At 44.9% G+C, this 23,758-nt stretch overlaps 1 protein-coding gene across 3 annotated transcripts in view; it reads left to right on the top strand.

The window, feature by feature from the left end:
* Window positions 1-12,513: 12,513 nt before the first annotated feature.
* Shtn1 (shootin 1) overlaps window positions 12,514-23,758 on the top strand; it is a 103,241-nt gene continuing 91,996 nt past the window's right edge. For all 3 annotated transcript variants that reach the window (XM_038334070.1, XM_038334064.1, XM_038334076.1), the window contains exon 1: window positions 12,514-12,684. In XM_038334070.1, the coding sequence (XP_038189998.1) occupies window positions 12,627-12,684 (58 nt within the window). In that variant the 5' untranslated portion in view covers window positions 12,514-12,626. The remainder of the gene's footprint in view (window positions 12,685-23,758) is intronic.

Below are 23,758 nucleotides of genomic sequence, written 5' to 3'. Positions count from 1 at the left end.
GTGAATTTGTCTGAAAGATTATGTAAAACAAATCAGAAGAACTATCCTAGAAAGAGGGAGTACATTTATGGTATCCATCTTAAAAACTTTCTGAGATCTGGCAGAGATTTAGCCTCAGCAGCATTAAGTGTCAGGGCTTATTAATCCCCGTTAATTAGTGCGATGAAAAGAGCAGTTGTGGAGAGGCTCTTGACTATGAGTATAAAGAAAAGAGCATTACCACGACAGCCTTATTCAGGTGTGTGTGCTGGCTAATTCTGTCAACTTGACACAAGCTGGAGTTGTCTGAAAGGAGGGAACATCAACCGAGAAGAGGCTGCCATAAGATCCAGCTGTAGGGCATTTTCTCAATTAGTGATTGTGGGAGGGGGCCCCAGTCCATTATGGGTGGTGCCATCCCTGAGATGGTGGCCCTGGGTTCTGTAAGAAAGCAGGCTGAGCAAGCCATGGAGGAGGATAAGCCAGCAGGCAGCACTGCTCCGTGGCTCCGGTGTCAGTTCCGGCCCCAGGTTCCTGCCCTGTCTGAGTTCCTTTTCTGACTTCCTTCAGTGATGGAAGATGATGTGAAGAGTGAGCCAAACAAACCCTTTCCTCCCTAGCCTGCTTTTGGTCCCATGTCCCATCACAGCAAAGATAACCCTAACTGAGATACTGTATGTCACAGAATCCTGACCATGGCACCAATGGGTGCCAGCCATTGTGGGGACCAGCTGACTTATCACATGGTCCTGAAAAGGGGAGTGAGGATTGAGAAAAAAAAATAGACAAGGGACAGAAGATTAGAGTCCATTCGGGAGGCTTCCAGTGCCTCATTATTCATAGCCCTTATATACCCCAGTCAAAAGGGGAGGGCAAGAGACAAGAGAAAACAAGCGTTAATTACCTTCTTATACCTCAAAACATCTAGTAACTGAGACCTAAGTCAAACATCCTCTTATTTAGCCTTGAGGAGCAAAGCATCCCGTGACCACGCCTTTTGGCCAGATGACCTGTTATTTGACTTTGGCAAACCTGAACTCTCTGATCTTTAGTCAAGATGGAAGTAGAGTCACTGTAGGCTCCCACAAGCCCTTATTGTCTTCACCAAGGAAATCAGCCTCCCCCTGCTCCTTATCTTTTTCATTGTCTTGTGGCAGTTCACAAAAACCTTACATTCACAGAACAAAGACCAAGGCACTTACTTAGTCTTTAGCCTGAGTTCTGCCACTAAGTAGCCACGTGAATCAGAACCCATCCTTTCTTCAGACGATCATCTCTGCCTCTTCTGTAATGATGAGAAAGTTGGTCCAGTGACTAAGAGGTGTGATGGCACATGATCACTTGGCTCTACGCCTGCAGCGCTCTAACCCCACAACCACCGAGGTCCTAACCAGCTAATTCCCCCTGTAGCACGTTTAACACTGTATGGCTTTACTCCTGGGAACTTCAGTTAACAGTAGATTTTACTGAATGGGAAAAGGAGATGAAGATGTTTGTGAGCCAAGTAAAAGCTCGGCAAAGGTGACCTCAGAAGGAAAGGACTTCAATAATCATGTTGATGGGATGACCTCCTCTGTGGAGAGTAACCAACTCCTTTCTCCAGCTGTCCCTGTCTTTTTTCCCAGTAGACTCATAGTCAAAACAGCCATGATGGCAGGGCTGAAGGCTATGCATGAACTCAACAACATGGACTTCTGGTCACCAAGACTGCTGTGGCTATAAATGGGGCTGAGTACTCATTCTACAACAATCCCAATATGGCACCACTCCCAGGGTGACAGTAAGTGCTTGGGTGTGGGTTAATTATACTGGGTCACTTACGTCATGAAAGAAACAGCACTCGGCCATTTCTGGAGCAGGTAATTATTCTATGTATAATCCCCTTTTAAGATTAAATTATTATTTATTATATTATTATTATTATTATTGTGTGTGTGCATGAGTAGGGGTGTGTACATGCCACTATGATTGTGTGCAGGTTGGAGAGCAACCTTCAGGACTCGATTGTCTCCCTCACTATGCATCCCATGGGTCAGACTCAGGTTGGCAGGCTTGTATGACAATGGCTTTTACCCACTGAGCCATCCCATCAACCCTACTATCCATGGATTTATAGAATATCTGTCTGCTGTGTTTTGTATACACTGTATACCAACTCCATAGCATTGCTTTTGAACAAGGAACTCACTTCACAGCCAAAGAAATGCAACAGTGTGCTCATGCCCACGGAGCTTCACTGGTTTTATGTTAAGCACCTAGCTTGATAGAACTGAGATAGCTTTGTGAAGGCAAGGTTTCAGAGTCAGCTGATGTGCATGCGTGTGTGTGTGCGTGTAAGTGCATGCATGTGTGCATGCATGTGTGCATGTATGTGTGCATGTGTGTGCATGTGTGTGCGTGCGTGTGTGCATGTGCGTGTGTGTGAAATTTCTGCAGAGGGCTGAACATTCTTAGAATCAGTGTCAAATGCTTGGTACTGTTTCTCCCATAGCCAGGATTCAAGAGTCCATCAGTCAAGAGGCAGAAATGGGAATGCCACCACTTAACATCACCCCTAGGGACTCTTTAGCAAAATATTTACTTCCTGTTTCATCCAGGGTGGATGGTACTTCTGCCAGAAGAAACATCAGAGTGTTGTACTGAGACCCAAGACTTCCCTAACTGCTTTGGGCCCCTGATGACCCAAGTCAACAGGTTAAGAAGTTGAGAGTTGTCAAGGGAGGTTGACGTAGACTTTCTCAGGGAAACTGAGCTGCAGTCCCTCAGTGGAGGAAATGAACACCTGTATACAGCGCATCACTTTAGGTGTCTTTGCTATTGCTATGTCCTTCAGGATCGCTAACAGGAAACTACAGCAACCTATTCTAGGCAGGATAATAAGTGCTCCAAATCTTCAGGAAATCACTCCCAGCCCCCACTGTCCAGGTCTTGACCTTGCTGAGGGGAATACAGAATGGGTGGAAGAGGTCACTATGACTACCAGCTACAGCCATGCCACCTGTTACAGACATGAGGCTTACCTTGAGAGTTTTTTTCTATTTTTGGCATGAATACATCTTCACATAAACATATATAAAGCAGGTGTCCTTGTTTTCTTTCTCATTTCTTTTCATGTAATGTAACATTGAGTTAACATCAGAACTTTGGTATTAGTACTAAATTATCATGTTTAAGTTGTGGGCTACTATATTCTGGGGAAAGAATTCGTGTGTTTCTGATTATACACAAAATATGTTAGGTTACATCATGACCTTGTTGTTTTCTTTCAGTTTAGGAAGTAAGCATGACATGAAGGGATGCGCCTGAGTGTCACACTGACAGTTGGTGTGTTGGGTAGCGTTTCTTTGTTTTATTTTGTCAACTGGACATAAGCTGGAGTCGTTTGAGAAATGGGAACCTCAATTGAGAAAATGCCCCATCATAATGGCTTGTGGAGAAACCTATGTGGCTTTTTTTTTATTGATTATTGATATAGAAGTGTTGGAGGAGGCTGCTTGTTGGTTCCCAGCCACTTAGCCCCGAAATAACCACACAGAAACTCTATTAATTAAATCACTGCTTGGCCCATTAGCTCTAGCTTCTTATTGGCTAACTCTTACATATAAATTTAACCCATTTTTATTAATCTGTGCATTGTCACATGGCTGTGGCTTACTGGCTAAAGTTCTGTCTCTGTCAGGGCTCCATGGCGTCTCTCTGACTCAAGCCTTCTCTCTCCCAACGTTCAGCTTAGTTTTCCCCACCTATCTCTGTTCCCCTATAGCTCTGCTATAGACCCAGAGCAGTTCCTTTACTTGTCAATGATAACCACAGCATACAGAGGGAAATCCCAAATCATAGAAGGGCCCAACCAACTTTTGGCAATGACATTCCTGGGTAGTTGATACCAGAAAGCAGGCTGAGTAAGCCATGGGGAGCAAGCCCGTAAGCAGCTCTCCTCCATGGCCTCTGCTTCAGTCCCTGCCTCTAGGTTGCTGCTTTGAGTTCATCCCCTGACTTCCTCTGTGATGGACTGTGGTGTGGAAATTTAAGCCAAATAAGCCCTTCCTCCCCAGATTGCTTTGGTCATGGACTTTGTTGTAGCAATAGAAAGCAAGCTATGACGTTTTGGGGTGGTTTCAGTTATCCATTTGACTGGAGTAGGAAGTGTCAAGGTCTGGTGAAGCATGCCTTTGAGTGTGTCTATGGGAGTGTTTCCAAAGATTAGTGGGCTGGGAGGCTTGAATGGAAGGAAGCTGGGGAAAGGTAGAAAGCCCATGTGTACAGTTTTCCCCTGATCAAATGTGTCTTTCTCTCTCTGCTGTCCTTGCCTGTGGACAAGGAATTGGAGCATCTTCAGTCTTTCAGTACAGGCTCGGTGCCAGTGACTCTCCAGTGATCTTCCAGATGTAAGCTTCGGACTAGAACTGTCAAAGTTCTAGTTTCTTGTATCTGTATTGATATGAATTTATACTGATATATTTTTTTTTACAATAATCCAGTATCTGAGGGTTCCTTTTATTCTTTTTTTCTTGCTTATTACTGGACTATACATGCTGGTATAATGGCTTGGGAACATGAACTTATTTCAAAGAAATTTTCATATGAAAGACTAACTGGTGTGTGACATATGTCTTTTTTTCAGTTTTATTCCCAAGGAACACCAGATCAACAGAAAAACTCTGCCCCACTGAACCAAGCTATATTGGAATGCATATCACACATACACAACACACATATGCACACACATATACACACATGTGCACCCACCCACACATATGCATGCACACACATTCACATACACACATGTATGTGCACACATACATGCATACACATGCACACACACACCTGCATGCACGCACATGTGCGCACACACATACACACAGCTACCTTAGCTCACACATGTGTTCTCCAACAAAGTTATTTTTTCTTACACCTTTGGATCTGTGAGTGATTGACAAATATATACGCACATAAATAAAATCTTCAGTCTTCCTAGTACATTCAAATGTCCAAGTTAACAACAATTCAACCAATGCAAAAGATAAACAGCACGTGGAGGAGAAAGCTGGAAATACTAGTGGGAAACGGATTGAAGAGAATAGGGAGTAGGGAGAATTCCTCTCAGAACTTCAGTGGAATTACTGCTTTCAGATTGAGGATTGGCTAAGTCAGAGTGTGTAAGCATGGTTGACATCCAAAGCCTTTAGCTGTTTGTACAGAGTCCAGCTAAGAAAGCAGATGAAGCATTGCGAAAAGACATAGGTACCGAAGTTGAAGGGGCCCAGTGGGTAAAGGCAGTTGCCCCCAGGCCTGGTGTCTTGGGTTTGACACCCCCAGAACCCACATAGTTGAAAGAGAGAACCAACCCTCACAAGGTATCCTCTGACCTCCACCCATACGCATCGACATATATACCAACAATAAATAAATGTAATTTTAAAGATTTAACTGAAGTTAACAGAAGAAGGTCATCTGGAGTGTTAAAACTCTAGTTTTATTTTAAATGCTTTCTTTGAGAGAGCTGCCAGTCAAAGTAAGGGAAAACATGAGAAGTACATGGTTGAAAGGCAGGATCCAGCTGGCAAGCCATGGCCTTGAAGTCATGCCCATCCATAGACGGTGGTGACAACTCTCCTTCAGGAGTTTGGACATCCTGTCACTCCTCCAGGGTTCAAAAGCCACACTGTTTCTGAGGACCAAGTTTATAGACAAACTCTGCAAGTTTCTAAAGCCAAGTGAATTGTAACATTGTAGCATTAATTATAATGGTTTTGGGGCCAGAGAAATGGCTTGGCTGCTAAAGGGGCTTGCCACCACCTGACAACCTGAGTTTGTTCCGGGGACCCACATAACGGAAGGTGAGAACCAGCTCCTGTTAGTCGTACTGGTTGTTGTCTGACCTCCGTGTGTGTGCTGTGATGTGTGCCTCTCCATAAAATAATGTGATTTAACTTTTTAAAACAATATTCTGTAATCACTTAGCCTGAGCAAAACTGCTGTTTTTATGAAGTTCTGTCATTTCTCGTCTACCGCAGAGGATGTGTGGAGGGCTTCATCTCCAACCTCGTCTACACCGTCACCCCTGCGGTTTTTATTGTGCAGTTTGCACAGCGCAATTTTTAAGAACACATAAAGCCATGCTGTAACAGAGTTGACTGTAGCTCACTCTCTGTGAGAAACCACCTCCCGTTATTGACAGTTTATTGATTTATTTATTCAACCGGACTACACCTGGAGGGTGGTTGTTAGAACTGCAAATCCATATTCCTCTATGAGGTAAATTTGTCAACTTGACACATGTTTGTGTGCAGGTTCTTCCATTCCTAGCCTTAAAGCATCCAGTAAAAATATTCTTTTTGTAGCATAATTTTTAAACTTATTCTTTGGGAATTTCATATCATGCACCCAATCCCTCTCATTTCCCAGTCATTCTGCGTCTGCCCTCTTCCTTTGTAGCTTCCCTCCCTGCAATAAAGAAAATGACTAAAAATAATGGCAGTGACTAAAACAACAAAGCCCATTTCCCGCTTCTGTGTTGCCCGCCTCTCTGTCACATTCATCTGTTGTAAAGGCCTTGGGGGCAGTGGTGGTCGCAGTAGACCCTTCTGCCCAGACAGCTTTTCTCTCAAACGTTCATTGCAATGAGTTGTTGGTCAGGTTCAAGGCCCCTGACGTCTGGTGCGCCATCAATCTTAGACCCTCACCAAAACTCTTCTAGGATATCTTGCTGTTGTCAAGTCATGGAGAGTCCACAGCTATGGTTTCTCAGGACCTGTCCCTTCATGTTCTCCAGCAGGTTATAGATAGGGTAGATGTTGGGGTGGGCCTGGGTAGAAGCTGAGTTGGTCAACCCCAGGCCTCCCTGGGGACCACTCCTTCTCAGGGCAGGGGAGGGGCAGGGTTTAGGAGGCAGTCCAGCCATAGGCATTCACATGGCCTTTGGTGGTAACTCAGGTCACGAACATCAACACAGAGCCCAGTGGTGGGTGGTGGCACCAGCTAGCTGGTCTCTCACCCTTTTGTTTTTTCAAGACGGTTTCCCCGTGGAGCTCTGGCTATTCTGGGACTCACTATGTAGCTCAAGAGATTCACCTGCTTCTGGCTTCAAGAGCTGGAATTAAAGGCATGCACCACCACTGCCTGGCTCAGTCAAAATATTCAGAGTTTCTTAGATTAAGTCCTTTTTTGTCCCTTCCCTTGAAAATTTTTGATTTTATTATTCATTTCATGTCTTTTGCTTGCATGTATATCTGCGAACTATGTATATGTCTTGGAGGCCGGAAGAGGCTATCAGAGCCCCTAGAACTGGGGTTACAGATAATTGTGAACTGCCTTGTGGGTATTAGGGATAGAACCTGGGTCCTCTGGAAGATCAGAAAGTGCTTTTAATAGTGGATCCATCTCTCCAGGACCCCCCTTTAATGGGTAACATGATGAATTAGTGACACATTTGGACTTTATTTTATGCATTCCCATCTGAAATTTTTCTATCATGATTAAATTTTTTAAATTAAATTTATATATGGTAAGGTCCATTTTAGTGGTATTTATGTTTCTGGATAATACTTACAGTCATGAACTTTCCACCCCAGTGCGATGTGGAGCAGAAACAGAAAGTGGGCGGGGCTTGCTGGCTGCCAGTCAAGCTCCAGATTGAGAGAGACCCTGTTTCAAGGGAATAGAGCAGTGATAGGCAGGCCAACAGTCATCTTCCCTTGGCTCCATGATGCACAGATGTGCAAGCATGTGCACATACAGCACATACAAACATAAAAGGGAATAAAAAAGAAATTTAAAAACGCTTTTGGGCAGCTGGTAACAGCTCAGTGGTAGAACGGTTGCCTATTATGGAAGATGCCCTGGGTGGAGAGTTCCAGCTCATGAACATGGCATGTCTATTTATTTACATCTTTGTTCTCATCGATGCTTTGTACTTTGTAGCATCTAGATTTTCCATAAATTTTGCTAGGTTTACACCAAAGCTCTTTATTTTCCAGTGCTACTGCAAACATTTATAATGTGTCTTGCATTACCTGGAGGGAGAGGAGGCATGTTGAAGATCAAACAAGGACCTGGGGCATGTAAGCTAGGCATACACTCTACAACACCTGGTGCATGCAAGCCAGGCATACACTCTACAACACCTGGTGCATGCAAGCCGGGCATGCACTCTACAACACCTGGTGCATGCAAGCTGGGCATGCACTCTACAACACCTGGTGCATGCAATCCAGGCATGCACTCTACAACACTTGGTGCATGCAAGCCGGGCATGCACTCTACAACACCTGGTAATGCATGGCAGGCATGCACTCTACAACACCTGGTGCATGCATATTGGGCATGTACTCTACAACATCTGGTGGATGCAAGACAGGAATGCACTCTACAACACCTGGCGCATTCAAGTCAGGCATGCACTCTACAACACCTGGTGCATGCAAGCCAGGCATGCTTTCTATAATATGGTACATGCAAGCCAGGAATGCACTCTACAACATCTGGTACTTGCATACTTTGTATACATCTACAGCAGAGTTATATGTTGAACCCTCTTCAGTTACTTCTAAGACTTTCATATTGTGTTCAGTTTTAGTGTTTGAACTATGTTGTGCTAGATGTGTTCCATATATTAGAATAGCATCATTTATAAACAGACATATACTAGTAACAACACAACTATCTAAGAATTCAAGAACTGCTAATTATTCATTGATATGCTGGAATGATGCAGCATACACAGTAAACTGAAACAGGATTAAGCAATATGAACTACTATTTAGTGAAAGGAGAACAATTTTTTATACAAATGTTTGACAATTTAAAAATATTTGTGCAGGAAACATTGATTTAATAGTTATTTATTTAAGTCTTTTTTTCCCCCTGGAAATTGTTGGTTCAAGTTTTTTATTATTGTTTTTTGAGACATCATCTCTCTACATCTTTCTGACTGTTTTGAAACTCTATGCAAGCCAGACTGGCCTGGAAATCAAGGAGATCTGACTATCACTGCCCCCAAGTGTGGATTAAAGGCACAAATCACCACACCCAGCTCGTTTTGAGATAGGGTGTGGCTTTGCATTCCTGGCTGGCTGGGAAATTGCTGCTCAAGCTGGCCTTTAATTTATGGGTGATCCAATTGCCTTTGCCTCCCAAAGGCTGGAATTATAGGTGTACATCGCTACATCTGGCTCTGGGCATCTATAAAAGAAATAAAACAAAAAAGAGTTTTTGGAGCTGGAGCGATGGCTCAGTGGTTGAGAACACTTTTTGTTCTTCTAGAGGACTAGAGTTCATTTTCCAGCACCAACTTCCAGTACCTCACAATTGCCTATAACTCCAGTTTCAGAAGAATCTGTCACCCTCTCCTGGTTCTGAGGGCACCAGCACTCACATGTATACCCCATGCACATGTACATAGCCAAAAATAAGATAACTCTTGAAAAAAATAACACTTTTCTGAGCTACATTTCGCCTGCCATCAAATCACGTGTGCTAAAAGGTATCATGGATGGAAACAATCAAAGCCTTCACTAAATGGACACAATGTACAATTTTTTTGAGAATATCCTGAGTAATGCAATCAGAAATACAATGTATTTTAGAGTTTATCATCCCCCCAAAGAATGCATACATCTATCAGGAGCCATTTTCTATTTCCTTCTCTTCTTCATCCCCAGTTCGACACAGATCATTTGTCAACTTTATTTTTTTTGTGTGTGTGAGAATTTTATATAAAGGCAATAGAATTTTATGATTGGCTTATTCCCACCTTCTTAGGTTAATGTGGTTCAAAGTTTGCCCATACTGGGTCATGTATCACAACTCTGTTTCTCTGCATTGCCAAATAACATTCTAATGTTACTATTTGATCTCATTGCTAATATTATGGTAAATAGCTCTGTAGACAAGTCTCTAAGGAGTGACTCCCTAACGTAGAATGAATGGGCCAGAGGACAAATTTCTCTTTACACCTCAGTTTTATCTTCTGTGCACCCCAGAAGATTGCATTTATTGTTGTAATGACCTGAAATAGCAGGCAAGTCCTAAACAGTCTCTTCACTACTGTGCTCCCAACTCCACCTCCTTCCCTTGAGTCAGTTCCTCTGCCCTCTATCCCTCGTGGCAGTCATAATCTTGAGTTTGCTACAACTCTTTCAGTTCATCTTTAGGACGTACCTCCTGGCCTCATACGTGTGTGTCTATGTATGTGTACATGTACATGCAAAACACACATTTCAAGATGTTTTAAATGATTTTGTTTGACAGCTAATAACAGCTTCAACACAATGAAACACAAATCCCTGCATGTATTATTAAGCAGAACAAAAACTAATTATATCACTCTATCCTTTCCATCAATATTCATGTCATATAAATAAACCACGATGTAACAGAAGCTGTGTATCCCAATAAGTAAATCTAATAGGCATCCTAATAATTCATAGCATGCCCTCAGGATAATAGGGCATTGTTTTTCAGGTGGCTATTTTAATTTCAAAGGGAGTGCATGGGGTTCATTTCAATGAGCTACATATTCAGTGTGAGACCAAAGCATTCAGTTTGAGACTGGGTCCTTAATTCCTCTCATACTCCCCAAACACCATAGTATACTATATAACTGGGGTGGACAATTCCACCAGCCATTTAGAAGAATGGGAATTTGTAAACCAAACTAAGTATCAACTGGGCATCTTACTTCCATGTGGTGGAATTGGAGAAGGTACTTCTGGTTACTTGGGTTTGGGTCAGCAGTCACAGTCTGGCCGCTTGGGTCTGACAAGCACCCTGGCTACCCTTCAAAAGCTAAGTGACAATTGTTGGTCACTTGGCTCTCCTGGATATATTCTTATTTTCTTGGGGCTAATTATCATTCATTCCACAAAACACCTGGTGGCAGCTCCTATTCACATGGTCACACAGTTGACTGATGTCTCTCACCTCTCTTGCCTTTCAAGTATGAGAACTAAAAAAGTAACCTCGGGAGGAAGGCGATGTGGTTATCTTTAGGGATCATCACTGTAGCTGACTGGGAAATACATTACAGGAAGGATTGAACAGCAAAATCCCCATACTGAAACTATTTCTTAAAGTTTCATTTTCAACTCTTTTTATTTAGAAACCTACATAGCCACTTCAGAACACCCTACCAACTAAACCATGTGTTCTAAAATACTACATTGCCATTTGTTACAGGAAAAAAAAAAGCCATTCCCCCAATTCAAAGGTCCTCATGAGATGGTATGTGGTAAGGAGAGCCATACTGGCTTCAGGATCTACCCAAATGCTGATACTCTTCCCCTTCTGTTGGACATTTGCCTAAGCTGTGACGTGAAGCATGCCCAGAAGTCCTGAATCGATGTTCTTGATGAGTTTAGAGATGATGATGTAATAATCTAAGATATGCAGAAGGCTTCCTTAGTTGGCTTTATCTTGGACGCTTAATGATCGGAATAAAGAACTCTGCCTTTCTCAACTTGTAATTAGCAGCCATAACACCCGTAATCATAAAGGCAAAACTGCGCAGAATCCAGAGCAGGGCAGGTCGTAGCCATTCATCCCCCCTTATTGGATGGAACTTAGGGCCTTGGAGCACACTGAACAAGAGCTTCTAGTCTTGATTCTGGATGTGATGCTGTGATCAAATTCCTCTTCCTGTTCAATTTTTCAAATTCGTGGAGAGTATACATTATTATTCCCATCCTTTAGATGGACTCCAGAGTGCGGAAGATTCAAGCAGAGGCTGGAGAAAGCCAAGCCTGCCTGAGCCTACTCAAGAGCTGGGTGTGAACACAACCGAGGGTCCTTAAGAGGGGCAAGTGCTGTGTATCATTATCTTACACACTAGGCTCCTTGTGTGAACCCAGTGACTTTGGGTATTCGGCGTACAGTGCCAGGCTCCCCCAAGACAGAAGATCCTCCCACGGAAACCAGATGATCTTCACTGCAGTTCAGGCATGGTGAGGTCCCTGAGGCAGGGCCCAGGTCCTGACACCCCCTCTTCACACTGGTATGATGGATGGAAACCCGCGGAGGACCGGTGACAACACTGCCACGCCTTCTCCCCCGGATTATGCGGTGACTCAATTAGCCAGACAGCACTCAACATGCACCTGCTGGGGTCTGGCCTCAAGGTGTTCCCTGTAGAAGTGTAGAACAGAGGTTTTCCAGCCCTGGCCAGAGACCAGTGAGTAATAGAGGGCGACTGAGGTTGGTCATGTCGGCTCAGATCCGCTGTCCAGCTCTGGGGTGGCGAACCCCGGGCGGGAGTCCTCTGCGTGCGCGTCGGGGGTGCAAAGTAGGGCACAGCGGAGGCCACACGCACGGACGCACACAAATCCCTGGGAGGATCGCAGGCGCCCTGGGGCCTCGACACCTGACCCGCCTTCGCTTCCCACGCCCCTCCCGGGCCCAGCGCCCAGGCCCGCCCGCCGCAGGTGGAGCAGCCGCGGGCCGCGAGTAGGTGCGCGGGATGATCTCACCGCGTGCTGCGCGCCAGGAGGAGGAGGAGGAGGAGGAGGAGGAGCGGGAGGAGCGGGAACGATCCCAACTTCCGGGTAGTGCAGCCACACGCCGCGCCACCGGCGTCTTGCTTTCTGCTCCCCCTCCCCCGTGTCCCTCTCGCCTCCCCTCCTTGCCTTTTATCCCCAGCCCCACCCGCCAAAATGAACAGCTCGGACGAGGAGAAGCAGCTGCAGCTCATCACCAGCTTGAAGGAGCAAGGTAGGCGGGCCCGCGGGCGCAGGTGCGGGAGCCGCGGCCTCGGGCGGGACAGCTCCGTGCGCTGCCGCAGGTGCCAGCCTGGGCCCCGGGGATGGTGAGGCCGACGCAGCCACCCCGTAGCTCAGCCGCGGTGCAGCGCTCCCCGAGCTCCGCGCGCCATGCAGAGCCCTGGGCGGAGGAGCTGGAGCGTCTTCCCGCAGTGGGAGAAGCGCGACCTGCAGGGATTGCGGGACCGGGGGATGGGAAGGGACACGCATCGGGCGTGGACAGGGTCCCGGCTCGCACTCCGGTTCACTCGGGAGAAGCGAGCAAGACAGGATCGCTGGGCGCCGGGTTAGGTAGCTCGATGGCCTGGCTCCTAGCTGAGGCCCCACCCTTGCACACTTCAGCGTTCCTGGGCCTGCAGCTTTCCCAGCTTTTCTTTGGGGCTCGGTCTAGTTCCTTTTTCTTTACCCTGCTGGGATTTTTTTTAGGCCACCGACGTGTTCTCATCACTTCCCATTTTTAGCAATTTATTAGTCAGTGAGTCGACACCCTGCCTGTGTGGGGCTTTCTGAGGGAGCTGGGCTGATGCTGGGTGCCAGAAAGCCAGGCCGTATTGCAAGCGTTTCTCTACTGCTTGTTGGCTGATGACTGTCACTCAGCACATTGGTGAACAAAGCCAAATCCTAGATCCAGTTAACCTGACATAGTTAAAAAAAAAAAAAAAATCAGGTAATTATCCTGCTCAAAGGTTGGCTTGAAAATATGGGTCAAGAAAGAGGAACCACACAGGTTTAGGAAGTAAAAATGTGCAGGGCATGCCCGCACTGAGCGACTTGCTGACCCTGGAAGGGGCCTGCTCAGTGGCTCAGTCTGGTCCTTTCGCTTCTCTTGGCTCAGTTCACCAGCTCTGAAGTTGGCGTCTTCCCTCCCTTGAGCCTTGTGACTGAAGACAGGTCCTATCAAGGGGCTTTTCAAGCCCATCAGCCATAGGGCGGAAAGATCTCCACAGCACTGCGCTGTGTCTCCTCAGGGAGTTAGCTAACCTCGCTGAAATTCTCTATCTAGCATCTAGAAACCGGAATGAGTGTTAATTGCTTGTCCACAATTAGCCCTAAGTCAACCCACACAGCACCTGTGACCCCAGGCACTGGGCAGATTGCCTTATTTGGAATCTCCCAACTGCTTTTTTTTTTTTTAAAAAAAAAAAAATGAGAACTGGATTTCACTAGTATTAGTTTTAATAACACATTCTTGTGTCTCATCATAACACTTTTGATTCATTTTTCTGGAGTTAGGAAACTTTCAGCCTTGGTCAATACCAGATCTTTTGATGGATGGTAAGTTTGTGAATGAATGTGAAACAAAATAAAATATTATTTCCTCTCATTCTCTTTGTACTTCTCAAAGTATGCTAACAATGGTGACACCCACAAACACCTTCTCTGGCCCTTTGCTGGACTGAAGTTTAAGAAGGGAGGACTCCTAGGTTCCTAGCTCCTTCCCTTGTGTTGTTGTGTTAAAAAAAAACAAATCTGTGGCTTGGTATTTCGAAAGGCTCCGTTTTCCTGATGGAGTACTTGAACCAGAAGTAATGGAATCAGAAGTAATAGAACCTAGGCTTGTGTTTCTCTCCCCCCCCCCCCGACATTGAGATTGCTCACATGGGTATTAGGGTTGTTCAACCTACAGTGAGAGTTTCATATTTTAAAACCAGAATGCGTTTGTTGGCCAGACTTTGATAAAGACTTATTTAAGAGTATGTAACGGCTGTCTGACCTGTGGAATTAACTAGGAAGCCAGGCATTTGAGGTGTAAACATGGCTATCAGGTCTTTGGGTACACCAGTATTACGGTCATGTTTTTATGTCGATGGTGGGTTGTTGCTGTGGTGAGTCATAATTTAACTTCCCCATTCAATATGAACAAGAAGACCATTTTTGATTGGTTGCTCTATTTCCCTTGTTTAAAGCTGCATAAACATGTTTTTGCGCCTTTAAACAACTGCCAGTTACTTGTTGTATATGGGGCCCAAGTTCTAGAGCATGTGGCTAGATGGTGAATCAGACCCTCCTGGCTCTTAGGACGTTTCTTGCCTGGTAGATAGTCATTAATCAAAGAGGCATGCAAATAAATAGACTATTATTTTTTCTAGGGTAGGTTCTTAGAGATGGGATTGTTGGATTTGATGGCATGCATGATACGAAATTATGCCATCCGGTGCACAGGCACTCACTCCTCCGTCAACAGTTGTGTGAGTTTGCCTTCCCCCAGCAGTGCCCTCATCACAGATTCTGGTGAGCATTGGCTGACAGTAATCATCAGCTGGGCAGCCTGACAAGTTCTTGAATCTTTGCCATTGGAACTGGCAAGATGTCTCCTTTAAAATGTCTGTTGCCCTGACCGTCAGTGAAATTCTGGTCTTCACGTATTTGTTGGCCATGTTTGTCTCCTCATGTGACTCCCCCTTTAGGTCTAAAACTTGATCCTCTTCCCCAGGGGTGGTGTTCAGGAAGGAGGCTGCTGTGGGTGCTGCAGAGCCGGGAGCCTTCAGTGGCGAGAGTGAGGTTAGGCCTGACAAAGTTGTGAAGTGCAGTGAAGGAGCCTGTCATAATATGAACAATCTCTAATTTCTATGTACCCGTCCCCACGCTCTGCCTTATAAATCACACCCACTTCTGAATTACTTCACAACATTGTATGTTCCCGTCTACTGAATGGTATAATTAGGTAGATTATGTCTTTCTAGAAAGTTATATTATGTCCCTTAAAAAAATTAGCCAGTGTGTGATTTTTTTTTTTTATGTTCAAGCAGATGCTGAGGTAATGAGGTAATTCTCCTTTTGTCTTTTCTCCCCCCATGGGCTTTATTTTATTGGGCTGATTGACATCGTTAATGCACGGAGAAATGGTAACTTAGGGTACTATTTCCGATGCATATTTCCCAGCTATCAAAGTGGACATTTCCCTTACAAAACATCATACAATTTTCTCTCTCTGTAGAATTCTTTTGGAAAATGATAGACTCAGTTCAGCATTTGTTGAAGGTGCACGGCTTTCTGTGTGATTCATTCAACATGCATGCCCTGAATATTCATAGCCAGGCACCAGGAGAGCATCAGAGACCAGCAAAGAAGGCCTGGCCCCTGCTGCTGCTGAGTTCTGAGTCTGGAGACAGTATAAAATCCAGGAAGACTAGTCTGATTGGCTTGGATGGGTCATGGATTCTTGACCTTCTGGTTAGGGAGGTGCTTGAATGGCATCCCTCACAAAAACCACGGATTACTGTTGCTGTCCAAAGCAGAATGGGCCACCACCATCAAAGGGCCTGGTCAATATTGCATGGCAGTGCCATTGAGAACCTGGTGAGGACTGAAAAGTGGTTTCCATTTCATGATATTTCTTTCCCCCCTCTTCTTTTCCTTTTTCCCTCTCCCCTTCATCCTTCTCAGTGCTAAGGATGGGACCCAAACCCTTATATATGCTAGGCATGTATTCCGCCGCTGAGCTACGTAATAAGGGTAAAGACCAAACAATGGCAGTGAAAAATGAAAAGCCGTGGGAATTCTTGGGCAAAAACTACTGAAAACAAATATTCCATGGTAAGATTTTTATTTGTTGAGACATGGCCCCAAGGAAGCTCGGTTGACCTCAAACTCTGTATAACATGATGACCTTGAACTCCTGACCCTGCCTCCACTTTCTGAGTATTCAGACTATGGACAATGTGCATCACCTCATCCCAGTGTAGATAGCTGGTTAACACAGATCTCATTCTTAAGATTCAGCTTTTTCCTAGAGCTAAGCTACTGACTCATGGGTGCTTTTTCTGGAGTTTCTTTAGCTCCTGGGGGAGCAAACAGTGGGGCATTATTGTAATTCAAAGGGCCCAGGCATTGCATGGCCATACTAGTGTGTGAAACTGAGGTACCAGCCCTGGGCAGGACATGCAGAGCCTTCAGTGGGAGGCCATTTGAAACAACATGGCTGCCTTGGCTTCATCTGCAAACTTGGCTTTTCAGCGCTGTTTTTTCTTTCTTTTTTAATTGATATTTATTGAACTCTACATTTTTCTCTGCTCCCCTCCCTGTCTCTCCTCTCCCCCTTCAATCCTCCCCCAAGGTCCCCATGCTCCCAATTTACTCAGGCGATCCTGTCTTTTTCTACTTTCTACTTCCCATGTGGATTAGATCTATGTAAGTCTCTTTTAGTGTTCACACTGTTGTCTAAGTTCTCTGGGGTTGTGGTTTGTAGGCTGGCTTTCTTTGCTTTATGTCTAAAAACCACCCATGAGTGAGTACATGTGATAATTGTCTTTCTGTGTCTGGGTTACCTCACTCAAAATAATGTTTTCTAGCTCCATCCATTTTCCTGCAAAATTCAAGCTGTCGTTATTTTTTTCTGCCGTGTAGTACTCCATCGTGTAAATGTACCACATTTTCGTTATCCCTTCTTCGATCAAGGGGCATTTAGGTTGTTTCTAGGTTCTGGCTATGACAAACAATGCTGCTAGGAACATAGTTGAGCACATGTCCTTGTGGCACAGTTTAGCATCCTTTGGATAGATACCCAAAAGTGGTATTGCTGGATCTTGAGGAAGGTTGTTTCCTAATTTTCTGAGAAATCGCCACACTGACATCCAAAGGGGCTGTACCAGCTTGCACTCCCACCAGCAATGCAGAAGTGTTCCCTTTTCCCCCACAACCTCTCCAGCATAAGTTGTCATCAGTGTTTTTGATCTTGGCCATTCTTACAGGTGTAAGATGGAATTTCAGAGTTATTTTGATGCATTTCTCTGATGATGAACATTTCCTTAAGTGTCTTTCAGACATTTTAGATTCCTCTGTTGAGAGTTCTCTGTTTAGGTCTGTACTCCATTTCTTTTATTGGATTATGCCAGCACTATTTTTCTACGTGTGGTCCAGGAGTTGCCTGTTTCCGAGCTACCAGATGATTATTAGAATTGTAGTTTACTTCCAAGGTACTAAGTGTTACAGAGGAGATAGTGTCCACGCCCTCCCAGAGATGGACCTTCATGAGCTGGAGATAGTGTCCAGGCCCTCCCGGAGATGAACCTTCATGAGCTGGAGCCAGGCCTGCTACTTGGAGCCCCTTCTCCGTTAATACTCCTCCCAGGGAACTGGCTCTTCCTTTGATTTAAAAATATTAACCTAAAATAAAAATGAAACATATGATGTTCTCTTTCTTCTAACCCATTTTTTCTCAATCTATGTCTTACTATCATTCTAAAGAGCAGATAAGATATATACTATGACCTTGGCAGGGCCAAGTTTTTTTTCCTGTTGAAAGTCATGCTTTTGGTAATGGTCTAGAGTTAAAGGCATCTGTGTGAGTTTGTATTAGCTTAGTGTAGACGCAGATTGTTACATTCAGAACTAGGTCTATTTATCACTCAGAACATGGTTGCTAATAGTGCCCTCTGATGAGAGAAACAGGGTTCTCAAGGGAAATGGTTGATTTTATGATTGAGACACCCAAATATGCAAGCCAAACCTGGGGCATCCTGTGGGTCCCAAGACTAAGGAAGTGTTAGGAAGTGTTCAGACTAGGACATTCACATGATGGGACCAAGAGACACGGAAGCTCACTGAAGAATTGTCCACTGCCCAACACTGGAGCAATTAAAGACAAACAAGATGTGACCCAGGGCACAAAGTAATACGTGTGGCGAAGAAGTGTGTGTGGGATGTGATGAAATGACATTTTATCTCTGGCTTTCCCTCAAGATCTTGAAGTCCCGTGCACTTTCAAGGAAAACATCAGAAAAAAAAAAAAAAAAAAGAAACCTGGCTAAGGTAAATTCACTCCTTAAAGCTGTCAAGCTCTCGGCAAAGGGACAGGCAACAGTCTCACAAGTTCATGGTAGGGCCACAGTCCCCGCATGGGAGGGCCACAGGAATGTCTCATGTTCCAGTCATTCTTAGCTACACGTGAGTTTGAGGCTAGCCTGGGCTACTTGAGGCCTTGTCTCTGTTGCTCCCATCTCAGTGGGGAAAAACTCAAACCAAACAACCCAACCCCATATAAAAAATACTTTATTACAACAACAAGAACTTCTCAAGGTCGTAAAAGAGGGGACCAAGGCGAAGAAATACCCAAGGACATAAGACATTTAAATGGGACGTGATATCTCAGCGTAGGTACTGGAAACAGGACGTATGTTGTGGAATCATCTTTTTGCATACTGTGAAGATGTATCTTTGCCAAGATGCCCTCTGATTGCTTTAATAAAGAGCTAAATGGCCAATAGTTAGGCAGGAAGAGGTTAGGTGGGACTTCCAGGCAGAGAAAGAAGACAGAAGACGTGGATCTAGGCAGGAGAGAGACACCACAGGACACAGAGAGGAAACAGGAGGTACGAAATGGAAGAGAGGTAAAATGCAGATTACTATAAATGGGTTATTTTAAGTTATAAGAGCTAGTGGGACAAGCCTAAGTTGTAGGCCAAGTTTTCGTAATTAATAAGGCTCCATGTCATTTTTTCAATGGCTGGTCAACCAAATCAAAATCCATCTGTAGACATAAATAAAAGTAAGGGAATCTGAATAAAATGTGGACTTTGGGTTATCAGACTGTCAAGAGGGCCCAAATCTAACAAACGTTCCAATTAATGCAAAATGCATTAGCGGATACACAGGGACTCTTCACATTCTTGAGGCCCTGCCCGCACTGCCCATGGATCCCACTTGTATAGATTCAGTCAGTTTCAGATTGAAAATATCTGATGCTCCTCTCTGGCCTCTGTGGGCACCAGGCACACATGTAGTGCACAGACATACAGGCAAGCAATCATCCATGCACATATAAACAATAATATACAATTTTTACAAAGAAAATGGCTGAAAAAGTTTTCTTATGATTTGTCTCAAATAATGTAATATGACAACTGTTTCCATAGACTTCACATTGAATTGGCACTGTATGTTGTCTAGGATTGGCGAAAGGTTACAGGAGGGTAGTTTTGTGTTTCCCTTTCTTCCCTCCTTCCCTCCCCACCTCCCTCCCTCTACCCCCTTTCTCTGTTCCCCCCTCTCTCCCTTTCTCTCCCTCTCCTCCTCCTTCTTTTCTTCCCTCCCTCCCTCCCTCCTCTGAAACAGAGTCTTATTCTGTAGACGGCTGGCCCAGTACTTAGTATGAAGATCAGGATGACCTCACACTTGCCATGGTTCTCCTGCCTCTGCCGTTTGAATGCTGGAATTCCAAGCCCATGTGTCAACAACCAACTATAAGAAGCATTTGGTGATCCTAGAGAAAATCCCTGATGACTACTGTCTTTGAAGTTCGGGTTCTTTTCCAACGTATCTAAATTTTTGTGTGTGTGTTTGTGCATGCAGGTGTGCATGTGTGCATGTGCATGCTGTGTGTGTGTGCAGGTGTACCTGTGTATGTGGCTGCAAGTGTTCAGAAGCAGGTGTATGTGTGCAGTTGTGTGTGTAGCTACAGGTGTGCAGATGTACATGTGTAGGTGTGTGTTCATGCAGATGTGCAGGTATGTTGTGCAGGTGTGCGTGTGTAGCTGTAGGTGTGCAGAAGCAGGTGTATGTGTGCAGGTGTGTAGAAGCAGGTGTGTGTGTGCAGGTGTGTGTATTGCTACAGGTGTGCAGATGTACATGTGTAGGTGTGTATGCATGTGTGCAGGTATGTTGTGCAGGTGTGCGTGTGTAGCTGTAGGTGTGCAGAAGCAGGTGTATGTGTGCAGGTGTGTGTGTGTAGCTACAGGTGTGCAGATGTACATGTGTAGGTGTGTATGCATGTGTGCAGGTATGTTGTGCAGGTGTGTGTGTGTAGCTGTAGGTGTGCAGAAGCAGGTGTATGTGTGCAGGTGTGTGTGTGTAGCTACAGGTGTGCAGATGTACATGTATAGGTGTGTGTTTATGCAGGTGTGCAGGTATGTTGTGCAGGTGTGTGTATATGTGCACGCATCACAAGTGCTCAGGCACACTTGCAGAGGATACGGAGCTGTCCTGCTCTATCCCTCTGGTTTATTCTCTTGAGACTGGAGCTAGGGTGGTGGCTGACAAGCCCCAGGGGTCCTCTTGTCTCTGCTTGTACCTTCACAGTGTTGGGGTTAGAAGCATGCGTGTGACCACACTTGGCTTGTGTTTTACATGGGTCCTTGTGCTTGTACAGCAAGCACTCACTACTGAGCCCTCTCCCTAGCTCTGTATCTAAAGTGTACAAAATTGAAGTTTACTGAAATGATAATGTCATTTACATTCTTATACACATTTCTGTTTGTGGGGCTGGAGGAAAATAGTCTTTTTTAAATTTACCAATAATTGTTTATATTAATATGGGGTATGAGAAAAATTCAAGATAAATGATAGATCTAAAAAGCATGCATATCTTGAATTCTGTTGTGCTTGTGATTCAATATTTAAGCCAATTTAGTGCATTATTGTTAACCAATGTCTACAGTTTACAACATGGTTTATTATTTTTTTCTAAAAAAATACCTTGTGTCTGTGTGTGTGGCTGTGTGTGTGGGTGTGTGTGCGGGTGTGTGTGCATGTGTGTGTGGGTATATCTGTGTGTATGTGTGTGTGTGTGTGTGTATGACTGTGGGTATGTATGTGGGGGGTATGTGGGGGTATGTGGGTGTGTCTGTGGGTATGTGTGTGTGTGTGTGTATGTGTGTGGGTGTGTGCATGTGTGTGTGGGTATATCTGTGTGTATATGTGTGTGTGTGTATGACTGTGGGTATGTATGTGGGGGGTATGTGGATGTGTCTGTGGGTATGTGTGTGTGTGTTTATGTGTGTGGGTGTGTGGGCACACATGTGCCATGGCGCTCATGGGGCGGTCAGAGGACAACCTAGTGGATTTGGTCCTCTATTTTCACCTCTACATGGGCTCTGGGGATCAAACTCAAGTCACCAGACCTGGTGCAAGCACCTTTTCCAGCAGGTCCATCTTGCCGGCCCAGGATCCAGTTTTTACTTGACTTTTGTGGGATCTAAGTAATATATGGTGTGTGCCTGCCATCACAGGAGCACACAGAATAATCTCACTGCTCCCCAATCTCCACACACTTGAGCCACTCCCTGCTTCTTCCTCTAACTGCTAATGGCCACAGATTCCATTATTGCTCTTTCCAGGATGTTGTAGTTGGACTCATGCCATACATGTGGCCCTTCATATCGACTCCTAAGTTAGCAGTATGCAGGTCTTTTTGTGGCTTGATGGCTCACATCGCTTTGCTGAATAATATTCCATTTTATGGATGTGCCACAGCTTGTTTATTCCTCCATGCACTGAAGAACATCCTGGGCAGGCCTGAATTTAGTTAATCATGAATAAATCTTCTGTAAACATTTGCATTAGTAAGGCTTGGATGTCTCTGTATTCTGTGATTGCATCAGAGGCCCCCTGGATAGGGAGTTAGTGAATCTGCCCTGGGGCTGTGATCTCACACTTTCTCTGCTTTATTTTTGTGTCCTGCACCCCAGCCCTGCCCCCAGGGAGCAGGAAGGCTTGGGGTTGGGGTGTGAAGGGGGATGGGGTGGGATTGACTTGGGTGCTTTCCTCTTCCAAGTCTGTTAGGCTCTAGTAAAGCGGTTTCTCTTAAGATCTGGTCTAAAGAACAGAGTGGCAAGCTGGGCATGGTGGCCATGTTTTTAAACACAGGACCGGGAGTCAGAGGGGTAGATATCTGCGAGTTTGGGGGCAGCCTGGTCTATGTAGTGAGCTCCAGGTTAGCTAGGACTATGTAGTGAGAGACCCTGCGTCAAGAAAGAAAGAAAGAAAGAAAGGAAGGAAGGAAGGAAGAAAGAAAGAAAGAAAGAAAGAAAGAAAGAAAGAAAGAAAGAAAGAAAGGAAAAAAGAAAGAAAGGAAAGACAGGAACAGAGTTCTCTGAGCATCTGTCTTAGAGTGGCTACATCTAAAAGCAGGAACCTCTAGGACATGAAACAAAAAATCCTTTCCCCCTTTCCTGACTAACCTGCCCTTCTACCTCCCCACCTCCAGGGCATTTTAAACTCAACCTGTACAAACTAAGCCTCTGGCTAGATTTTCCTATCTGGGTCCCAGATCTTTAGCAGGGGTTTCTTCCAGCCGTTCACTGCCGCAAGGTATTCCTCTGTGCCGCCCTTGTGTCTCCAGTGACAGGGGTGGGACTTGCCCTGCGACCTGACCTCAACTCTCTGAAGGATCTAAGAGGTTGCTGTACCATTTATTTGGTTTTGTTGTTGTTGTTGTTGTGGAGATTGTGTGATGTACAAGCCTACATGCTAGAGACCAGACACACATATATGTAATAGGTAGGTAGATAGAAAGATAGACAGACAGATAGATAGACAGACAGACAGACAGACTGTAAAGATACTTAGTTTCCCCCTCTGGATGTTTAATTTGAAGCCATTCATATGGTTTGCAGAGAGTTCTTCAGCATTATTCTTTATTAGCACTGAAATGTGTTCCACCTAGTGTCGATGGAGCTCAGGCTTGCCATAATTCCTTTCCTGATAGGAAATCTGTCACCTTTGGTTTTTTTTTTTGATCAGCTGTCACAGTGGTCCCCCACCCCTGGCTTTTATAATGATTTAATTAACAAGTGGGGTATAAATGGCTTCCCTCTCAACTCTGGCTCTAAGTGGAGGAGAATCCACTGGGACATGAGCAGAAGGGGAGGCTGTCCTAATTGAACAGTGCCTTTGTGGCTCCAGTCCTCACCTCCCATTAGTAAGGTTTCAAGGCTCCCTGAGTCTGACAGGCAGGCTCAGCCCATGGATACAAATTTGCATCAGGAAATGTCAGGAAACAGTGTTGTGCTTTTCTGTCTAGATACATTTGGTTGTTACTTAAGGCTTTGTTTTTATTGTGTCTTAATGGAGCATTCTGTGTGAGAGACCCTGCCTAGTGAGAGTGCTCTGCTGAGGATGATATGCTCCCGGGGCTGCAGATTCATTCTTGCTGCAGAACTGTGCTTACTTTAAGTCAGGCGCTGTCCTAGATGCAGACACATGGGCTGGTAAAGGCGTAGTCTTTACCCCAAAGGACCATTTCCCCTCTAGTGTGCTATCAGGTTCCTCACAGTCACTCAGCAATGTCAGTTGCTGTGAGTGACTCTGGG

The sequence above is a fragment of the Arvicola amphibius genome, chromosome 1, assembly GCF_903992535.2.
Source record: "Arvicola amphibius chromosome 1, mArvAmp1.2, whole genome shotgun sequence".
In the NCBI taxonomy this organism is placed as follows: Eukaryota; Metazoa; Chordata; class Mammalia; order Rodentia; family Cricetidae; genus Arvicola; species Arvicola amphibius.
This window is presented reverse-complemented; position numbering and strand designations above follow the sequence as displayed.